This window comes from Eupeodes corollae, chromosome 1 (genome assembly GCF_945859685.1).
Source record: "Eupeodes corollae chromosome 1, idEupCoro1.1, whole genome shotgun sequence".
NCBI lineage: Eukaryota > Metazoa > Arthropoda > Insecta > Diptera > Syrphidae > Eupeodes > Eupeodes corollae.
Window position 1 is genome coordinate 254,783,081 of NC_079147.1, and position 10,486 is coordinate 254,793,566.

The 10,486-nt window shown below is 35.2% G+C and overlaps 2 protein-coding genes across 2 annotated transcripts; both read right to left on the bottom strand.

The window, feature by feature from the left end:
- Positions 1-7,787: 7,787 nt before the first annotated feature.
- On the bottom strand, positions 7,788-8,883 carry LOC129941906 (translation initiation factor IF-3). The gene is made up of 3 exons (XM_056050675.1): positions 8,564-8,883; positions 8,431-8,493; positions 7,788-8,377 (listed from the first exon to the last, which is right to left on the bottom strand). Exons 1-3 carry the CDS (start codon positions 8,881-8,883, stop codon positions 8,053-8,055), a joined length of 708 nt encoding a protein of 235 aa, XP_055906650.1. The 3' UTR covers positions 7,788-8,052.
- LOC129941907 (DNA-binding protein SMUBP-2) lies at positions 8,877-9,766 on the bottom strand. The gene is made up of 2 exons (XM_056050676.1): positions 9,645-9,766; positions 8,877-9,582 (listed from the first exon to the last, which is right to left on the bottom strand). Exons 1-2 carry the CDS (start codon positions 9,649-9,651, stop codon positions 9,098-9,100), a joined length of 492 nt encoding a protein of 163 aa, XP_055906651.1. The 5' UTR covers positions 9,652-9,766; the 3' UTR covers positions 8,877-9,097.
- Positions 9,767-10,486: the final 720 nt, after the last annotated feature.

Sequence of the window (10,486 nt, forward strand, 5' to 3'; positions counted from 1 at the left end):
ACACGAATCAAAATATCTCACTTGCACTTCATAAGAAACATCAATCATTTTGAAATCTTCTTGTGTGGTAGGAACACCAAAAAGATTTATTTAATCTGAACTTAGATAAACCTTTGGTGGAACAGCAAAACTCTATCTACTACTTTTTCTATTGTTTTCTTTTTCAAAATAAGCCCAGTTAGTCCATTTTCACTAACAAAGATTGATTGATTTTTGTTCGCCAATAGAAAACACATGATTCCAAATGCACAACTACTCAACGAACACTGCCATCGAGATACGAATGCAATATCAATCGTACCAACATTTGAGAACGAAATCACAAAAGATTCATTCGAGACTCCTATAAATGTCAAAAAGCCATCCGTAGTAAGATTCTACGTTAACTTTTATCGGTAGAGTTCATACTACGGATATTGTTTTTGTTATTCGTGTAAAATCCTACTATACTATTGATAGATTTTCCAACAAAACTCGGGTAATGTTAGTCTCCGCAACTACGGCAGCGAGTATTGTGAGGGATACCATCATCCAATGTGCAGTACATATTGTAGTGACCCCGTTAGATTGCTCCCCTTCTGTTGGATATGTTACAATTATTCTAGAACCCAAACTAAACTGGAAAGTAAACATTGGAGAACGGGTTAAGAAGGTCTTCATTGTCTTAAATGTTATACCGCACCTCCTACCACTAAACCTACACATTAAAGGCTCAAAGAATTAAACTGTTGGTTTTCCCGACCCCATGGGCATGTCAACACTAATGAATTGATTCCAGCGGAAGTCAATCTCAAACCGAAATAAAAACACTGCTATATGCACTAATGAACGGGCTGATGGTCCGGCTAGGAACGGCGGAAAGGGTAAATATTCCTCTTGGAGCTATGAAGGGCAAAATTTTCTCAACTGTTCTGACACCTAGTCCACTACTCGTGGCGCTTTAAGCCTGGCAGGATTTTTAGGTTTTCAATCGATCTATAATATGCTCTCCAAATTTGTTTGACAGTTTCTATAGCTAGCTTTTAAGCTGTAAGGGTGTCTTTTTATGTTTGGTAAAGATCTTGTTTTTGGCAGATATTTATAATCGTTCTGGCCATTATTCATAGCAAAAAGAAGTTTCAGTTTTTACGGCTGTATCTTAAAAGCAGTTTTACTGATTGTTCAAGATTTTAACCCTGGATTCCAGATCTTCTAGAATTATTCTAGTTTGAACTTAACTATTTGACCGAATTTTTTCCAATAACTACGTTTAGAATTTCTATAAGGCCGAGGAATTTCAGACTAAAAGCTTACGTTGAAGAGAATCCATTTGTGATCCGAAAAAGAATTTACAGAATAGACTCACAAACTTTCCACCAATATAGACTACGTTGGTTATCAACAGTAACATCAAAAAAGAGGCTGGGATGCGACCCACACTGATAACTTCCCATCCCGTCTGTCGATTTGTCTTGCTTAAAACTTTGTCTATATGTACTCGTACCAATTTTTACCAAATTTGCGTACTATTTTTTGTTGATTTTATTTTTTATGAAAAAACGACTGTTGTATTTTTATATAAAAATTAATGAATATCGAAAACAATATTTTCTGTGAAATAAAATAAGTTTAAAGTCAATATTTTTAATTTTTCAAAAGCTATTTGAGTCAAAAGTAAATTTTTATCAAGTTTTAGGATTGTTTTTTTTAGAGCTTTTTTGTGTTGTAAAAAAACTGTCAACTCTATTTTTTTTTTAATTTTATCGAATGTTTAAAACAATATTTCTTATAAGATAAAATTAGTTTGAAGCCAATATTTCAAATTTTTGAAAAAATATTTGAGTCGAAAATAATTTTTTCCCAACTTTTATTAATTTTTTTTTTTTTGAGGTTTTTATTTTTTGTAAGAAAACTGTCAATTCGATTTTTCTCAACTTTTCTTATAAGATTAAATAAGTTTGAAGCCTAAATTTTAAGTTTTTGAAAAGATATTTGAATCGATATTCAATTTTTACAAACTTTGAGTAATGTTTTTTTAGATTTTTATTTTTTATAAAAAAAATGTCAATTCGATTTTTCTCAAAATTTTATCAGATGTCAAAAACATTATCAAAATCATATTTTATTCGTAAAATTTTGGAGGTGACAAATTATTTTTTCAGTTTTTTTTTGATTTTTAAAAAACCGTAAAATGGATTTTTTTCAAAAAATATACACTTTTTAATATATTATATACATTTAATTCAAGTCTCTAGCGCCATTGGTTCGTAAGATATTTAGGATTAACCAAAGTTTTCACCTTTTTTTCAAACTGCTATGGTAAAAAAAACCACCCACGCAATTTTATTGAGAGCCCTTTCTGCCTTATTATCTGTACAACAAAATTTATTTGAAATCGATATCGACAACGAAAAAAACGTCGCGAACGTACGGACGTACGAACGTACGTACACACGCACGCACAGACATCTTTCTAAAAATCTTTTATTTCGACTCTAGGGACCTTGAAACGTCGAGAAATGTCAAAATTTTCAATAAGTTAATAATTAAAACAAATACACTCATACACTTAAAAGGGTTTTTGACAATCCGAAAATGAAAAGGCATAGTACGAATTTTACTTAAAGCCAAAATAATTTTTAGATTCATAATACGCAAAACGATTAATGCCAAATCACCCTACAATAGGTACGTAGAGATGGCAGCCACAAGGAGACCTTGCTGCTCGACTCAAATAGAACTGGAAAGCGTCATTTTAATACCATAAGCTCGTTGTATTGAAAAATAAAAATATAATATAATGGCGGATTTATATTGACAAAGTTAGCGATACTAGAGCCATTACGTCCCTTTTGAAAAAAGAAATCAGGTATTCCACTTCCATCTCGGAAAGTTCATCAAGCTCCTTAAGGAATGCTTAACATCCTAGAACTGTCCAGGGCAGGTCATTTACAGAAAAAGTGAATCACAGTTTCCCTGAAATGTTAGTCTCTGCAGGTACGGCAGTGAGTATTGTGAGGGATACCCAGCTTTGACCAATATTCTAGAACTCAAACTAAACTGGAAAGTAAATATTAAAGAACGAATTAAGTATGTCTACATTGCCTTAAATTTAATACCGCACCTCCTACCACTATACCTACATATTAAAAATTTACTTAGTATCGTGCAGCGCGCTAAAGCTCATAGAATCTGACTGTTGGTTTTCTCGACCCTATAGGCATGTCAACACCAAGGAACTGATTCCAGCGTAAATCAATCCCAAACCAACAACACGGCTATCTGCACTAATGAACGGGCTGATGGTCTGGCCAGGATCGGCTCTTGATAGTTCACTTTCGAAAAGGGTCAATATTCCTCTTGGAGCTATAAAGGGTAACATTTTCTCAACTGTTCTGACACCTAGTCTACAGCTGCTGATTTTCTTCGGAGACATTTTCATTATTTCGCTAATCACGGTGACGAACTTTCCCGACAGCAGTGAAACTAAATTATCAGCATAAGCTACCGGCTTCACTCCACAACTTTTTACCCTTATGAGAATTTTATTCATAACTAAAATCCATAAGAGAGGAGAGAGGGGAGAGAACACTAACGTGGAATGATGGATTGCAATGCCGATACGACTTTACTAAGTCTGGCAGAATATTTTTGGTCTTCAGTCGAATGATAATATTCTCTCCAAATTTGTTTTTTGACAGTTTCTATAGCTAGCTTTTACGCTTTAAGGGAGTTGTTATAAGTTTGGTAAAGATCTTGCTTTTAGAAAATATTTATAATCGTTCTGGTCTTACGTTGAAGAGAATCCATTTGTGGTCCGAAAAAAAATTCTCAGACTAGACACTCCAATTTTGCACCAATATATACTTCAGTCATAATTTTCCAAAAATTTGGATAGACGAAGGTGATAGTGTTACCTCTGTTACAATTAGGTTATTATTGATAATAAAATCAAAAAGAGACTCACGTCGTTCGATTAATAAGGATGTTAGTCCTTAGTGACTTCGCTTCTCTTACCAGGATGCTCAACTACTGAACTACTCGGGCGGTGTTTGTCGATCATGCGCGAAATAGGCAGACGCCAACAGTAGTACAGTCGATGTTTTGTCTTCTAAACTGACAGCTGTCAGATCGGGAGTGCTAAGGTTGGGATCAAATCACCCTACAATTTCTTATTATAACTTATTTCTAGTTTTAGCATTATAAGATTTTTTTATTTTTTGTGTACATTATCTTTCTTAGTGATATTCTTAACGACGTTTCTATTTTTGGGCCCAACTATTATGTCATAAAACCCAAATTTAAAATTTAAAACAATTTGGGCAAAATGACAACTAACAATTTGGTCGTTCTTCTATTTACAATTTAATTGGGCGAAACGATATTTGCTTTGGGTTTTTGGCGTTTATTCTGTAAATTTTTAGCCTTCATGATTAATTTTGGGTTTTATGACATTTTAGGATTTGGCCGTTATGGTTTTTGGGCGAAAAGATCAAATACAAAACTAACTAATATAACCCGTGTTTTGTTGGAAAATCTATCTATAGTATAGTAGGATCTTACACGAATAACAAAAACAATATCCATAGTATGATTAACACCGATAAAAGTTAGAGTAGAATCTTACTATGGAAGGGTTTTTGACATTTATACGAGTCTCGAATGGATTTTATGTAATTTCGTTCTCAAATGTTGGTACGATTGGTATGGCATTTGTATCTCGATGGCTGTGTTCGTTGAGTAGTTGTGCATTTGGAATCATTTGTGGTTCCATTTGGGGAAAAAATCAATCTATTACTTACATACTTACTTACTTAAGGTGGCGCTACAGTCTGGGGCGGACCGGGGCCTTAACCAACATGCGTCTCCACCCAGCTCGGTCCCTAGCTAGCAGTCTCCAGTTTCGCACGCGAAGTTGGTTCAGGTCTTCACCCACCTGAGTGCGCCACCTGAGTCGCGGCCTTCTTCTACTGCGCCGTCCCTCGGGATTGGATTCGTAGACCTTCCGGGCTGGATTGTTGATGTTCATTCGCTCTATATGACCCAGCCATCTAAGCCGTTGGACTCTAATTCTGCTAACTAGGTCAGTCTCGCTGTACAGTTCGTCGTTATATCTTCTCCTCCATGCTCCATCTATGCATAAAGGACTAAAATTTACCCGAAGAATTTTTCTCTCGAAGCATCCTAAGACGCTCTCATCTTTCTTTGACAGGGTTCAGACATCAGCGCCATAAATGAGAAATGGGATGATGAGTGTCTAATAGATATTGATTTTAGATGCTCGAGAGAGGACTTTACTCCTCAAATGCCTTCTAAGTCCAAAGAAGCAGCGATTTGCAGTGCTTGTGTCGTTGTCTGTGTTAATAGCGGTGCCTAGGTAGACAAAGTCCTTAACTACCTCAAAGTTATAGCTGTTCATGGTGACGTTTTGTCCAAGACGTCGTTGTTCAGTGTCCTTTTTTGATGACAGCATATACTTGGTCTTGCCCTCATTGACCACTAAACCCATCTTCTTCGCTTCCGTCACAATGCTTAAAAACACTCCACTGACATCACGCTTTGATATTCCAATTATGTCAATATCATCTGCGTATCCGAGTAGTTGGATGGACCTTTGGAAGGTTGTTTCTCTAGTGTTGACGGTTGAGTTTTTCACAATTCTTTCCAGAACGATGTTGAAGAAGTCGCATGACAGCGCATCGCCTTGTCTAAAACCTTTTTTGACATCAAATGCATCGGTAAGATCTTTTCCGAGCTTGATAGAGCAGCGTGCATTCTCCATCGTCATTCTGCACAAACGGATAAGTTTGACAGGGATGCCAAAACTAGACATTGCTCGGTAGAGCTCTTCCCTAAAGATGCTGTCATACGCGGCTTTAAAATCGATAAAGAGATGGTGGGTTTCGATTTGAAGCTACTGGGTTTTTTCCAAGACGTTCACATAATACGGCAGAAAGGATCTTATATGCAATGGTAAGGGGACTAATGCCTCTGTAGTTGGCGCAATTTAGAGGGTCTTCTTTTTTGTGTATTAGGCAAACTATGCTGAGATTCCACTCATCGGTCATGCTTTCTTCCGACCATATTTTGCAGATGAGTTGGTGCATGCTCCCTACCAAGTCATCGCTCGCTGCTTTGAATAATTCGGCAGCGATGCCGTCAGCTCCACAGCTTTGTTTGACCTAAGTTTAGATATACCTATCTTCACTTCGTCAAGTTCGGGTAGGCGTAATTGTTGATCTGCGTCGCCTAGGTTGAGTGGTTCTATCTCAATTACAGCGGGACTCGGTTCATCATCGCCGTTATATAATTTGGAGAAGTGATCTTTGCATATTCTCAACGTAGATGCGGTTCCACTCGATGTTCCCCCGATCGTCCTTACAGGCTTCGATTAGTGGCTGGTACCATTGGGATGTTTTTTTACCTTTTGGTAAAATTTACTAACCTTAGTCCTGTTGTGAAATCCCTCTATCTCCTCGATCACTCGCTTCTCTTACTTTTTTTTCATCTAAGAAGCCGGTGTTCCTCTCTCCTCTTCTGTAACTTTTGTATGCTTATTGTTTCGCTGCCTTCATTTGGCGGCATTCGTCATCAAACCTGGGGTTTCGCTGTGGTGGCCACGTGAAATCTAACATTTCAGAAGCGGCATCTCTGATGGCTGCAAGGCAATGTTGCCTCTGATTTTCAATGCTTAATGCAGGCGGCATAGGACTCCTTAAGAGGTTATTAGAGACTCGATCGGAAAAGGACATGGCAGTCTCTTGTAGCCGTCTAACGTCGAATCTTCTCACAGTACTTCCTTGTTTTTGCTTGGATAGATCATTCATGTGTTCATATGTTTTTTTAGGTTTCCACTAAAGGTTTATCTCAGTTTAGATTAAATAAATCTTTTTGGTGTTTCCACCGCACAAGAAGATTTAAAAATGATTAAGATTGACAGCACTTTTTAAAATGCAAATGGTGTTTCGATGTTTCTTATGAAGTGCAAGTCAGATAGTTTGAATCGGGTTAAGAAATGAAGAACTGAATAGTTCAGCACCATATAGGAATATCGTACCTATTTCATATCCATTTTTTTTTGTAATATGATTAAAACAAACATGTAAATAAACAGACCATAATGCATAATCTGTAAAACCAACTCCTTCACACAGGTTTTTTGTCACAAATTTTGACTTGATTCGGAACCCCGACCAGATTCGAGGCGAATCAAGCTTATTTCAACTCGATTCAGGTATATAAAGAATTGAGCAGATCTTCAAGCTCGCTTTAACACCACATGTTAATGTAGTAGTCTACGAACAAACCCCCTCCTTGTAGCAGTTTTTAAATACACTTTTTTATAGACTCTCAATTTCCAGATGATGTTGTACTATATATGGAATACCAAAAAACGCACTTATTATTGTACTAATTATAAATTAGATTTCAGAATGCATCAAGAATCTTACTACACCTACTTTTAAAGCCTCAATCGTGTTCAGATTTTGAAATCAAGAACTTTGTAGTTTGCATAATAATTTTGTACTCAATTTGTGTACCCTTTGGCACTTAGTTCTGCGAAGTTCTGAGAATTTTTTGGTATTGTATAAGTTTGGGTGAAATGATCAAAAGACGGTCATAAAGCGTTTAAAAAGCCAAAAACAAGGCCCCGAATTATCGCCTTAGTGACCGATTGAAGTGGTTGTTACTTCTGATCGAATGAACGAGTCACTACTTCGGGATGATGGCCATAGAGGAAATATATTATATTATATATGATGACTAAAAGATAGAACAATGTCCATTTAAATGAATCAACAAACATATTAAACAATCATTAACTTTATTTCGGCAGCACTATAAGAATACAATTTAAAATACTTTTAATAAAAATAAAAAAAAAGAACTCAAAAGGAACTATATGCATCTAAAATATCATCATCATCATCTGGTGCCACCAGTAGTTTTGAAGAATGCGTCTAGAACAGTCTCACACATCATGTGCAGGAAAATTTGGCTCCAAATAAAGTATTTAACAACAAGGAAAAGGACCAAGGCAGCCAACACTTTTTTAGTATCAGCTTCTTCTAGTCATGCCTTTTGTTTGTCACTCGAACTTGAGTCCTTCTTCTCCCCCAAAGCAGGATAGATATTGAATTTGATCATACTGTCTTTGGAGCGTTTTTGTGTGATTTTCCCAATCACTTGAGGTTCTTTTATACTAGCTTCGATTTTTTGAAAAACAGTCTCCGAACCTTTGCCATCATCGTTGCCACCTTGGATTAGGACTCTAACCTCACAACCCTTGCTTAGCCATTTACCGATATTCTTCAGTCTTGAGTTCAGATCGTTGTCGCTAATTCTGGAACCAATTGTAAGCGATTTGACTGAGTGTTTTTTGGAGGACGATGAGGCACTGAAAATATATTTATAGGTATAAAGAAACTTTGATGTAAAATGTGTACCTACGACTTTTCTGATTTGTTTTCATTGATGTCATCCTCAGCAAGGAGTTCAGCTACCGTGGCCAATCTAAAGGAATAGAAACAAAACATTTTCAGTAAAAGGAGGATATGAGAACCACACGACCAAAATTACGCACTTATACACCGGTCGAAGTGACTTCGGATCGAGGTCTTGAACTTTTATCAGCTTCAAGTTCCTACGAAGAGCCAATTTGTTTGCTTCCTCCAATGTCGTCACAATCATAGAATCATTCTGTTGGATCAGAGTGATTTTGGGAATTTCTTTTGTCTTCTTTTTCTCAGGTTTGGCTGGAGTTTCTTCATCGGATTTTGTGTAGAATTTTGTAGAAACACTCAAATGACGCAAAAATGAAATCGATGCTGTTGCAGTGGGACACTCATAGCGAAGCTGTCTGCCAATGGCATTTCGTAATATGTGAACTAAAAGTCTACTCATTTAAATATATGTTTTATTTAGGAAAGATTTTAAGTAATAATAGCGTTTTTCTCGGGTGAAAATAATTTATTTTTGTTTAATTTCGTGTGAGCTTTATTTTCTCTTTTAACTTCAATTTCAAGTTTGGTGACAGATTGGCAGCTGATTATGACATTTGAGAACTATTCACAATTGGTTGACGTTTTGTTACTACATCTGGCGACAAATAGTTGAACTATTTTGGTTTTTTCTTCTTCCCAGCTCCAGAACTACCGCCACTTGATGCTCCAGCAGCACCACTTCCACTTGGCTTCGGCATTCGTCCAACTTGCATATCCTTCAGCTTAGCATTTAACTTCACCTTCGCCTTAGCTAAATCCTGCTCATGTCGAACAGTTTTCAGAGGCTTTGGCTTGAGGAAATTCTTTCGCTCCTCCTGTTTCACTGCTTCCCCGCATCCATGTACTTCGGGAAGGCCGTGTTTGAAGCAAAATCTCTTCTTGCAATGGTCACAATTCTGTCCCATTAAGTTAGTTTTCGTTTTGCAACGCTGGTAGTCACACAAGTTGTCCACTTCCTTGACGGCAGTCAACACATCGTCGAGCTTCATCTCGACCATTTGGCTTGGAATCTGTTCGAGCAGAGTGAGGGTGTCATTGGTACCATAGTTGGGTTTCTTTTTACCAGGCTCAATGGGAAAGAGCGGACCTTTGGATTTTTCTGTTACGAATCATGAAATTAAAAATGTTGATTTTGAAAAATCTGAATTAAGTTTTTCTCACCTGCCATAGTTGATGTTTATATTTTATTTACGAAAAATAAAAAACAAAAACAGATGTGATTCACTTCTACATGACAGCTGACAGGAGTGTGTTCGTGAATGTTGCTAGTTATTGTGAATTTGTCTGTTTGTAGTTTAGGGAACGAAACTTAAAGTCATGTTCATACTGAACGTTATCCACATCGGGAAAAATTTAGAAATTATAATTAGAAATTCATTTTATTCATTCATTTTCATTTTACAAATAGTTAATAAAATTTTTACAATAAATAAAGAATAAATAATAGTTATTTAGCTTTAAAGCTAATGTTGAATGATACATAGTGAATTTATATTTACAAAAATTAAAAACTGATGTGGGGTGACAATCAGTGCTGCAATAATACTAAATAATAAAAATAATAATAATAATAATAATAATAATAATAATAATAATAATAATAATAATAATAATAATAATAATAATAATAATAATAATAATAATAATAATAATAATAATAATAATAATAATAATAATAATAATAATAATAATAATAATAATAATAATGATAATAATAATAATAATAATAATAATAATAATAATAATAATAATAATAATAATAATAATAATAATAATAATAATAATAATTTTTAATCTCAAATATTACATACAAAATAGAAAAAGAATTAGAATTAAAACATATTAATATAAATTAAGAGAAATAGAAATATAATAAAAAGTAGAAACTCAGTTTTTATACATTAAAGTTTCTTTAACAAATATTATCTATACGAGTAAAGTCAATTGTGAAAAGCCAGTCTGAAGATTACCACTTTGCTTGAAAAATTCTTTTAGTACTTTAA

Excerpts from the sequence above, each read along its gene's own strand:
- LOC129941906 (XM_056050675.1), bottom strand. The coding sequence starts at position 8,883 with ATGAGTAGACTTTTAGTTCACATATTACGAAATGCCATTGGCAGACAG. Across the intron at positions 8,494-8,563 it reads TCACTTCGACCGGTGTATAA|ATTGGCCACGGTAGCTGAAC; the intron begins GTGCGTAATTTT and ends CTATTCCTTTAG. Across the intron at positions 8,378-8,430 it reads GAAAACAAATCAGAAAAGTC|TGCCTCATCGTCCTCCAAAA; the intron begins GTAGGTACACAT and ends ATATATTTTCAG.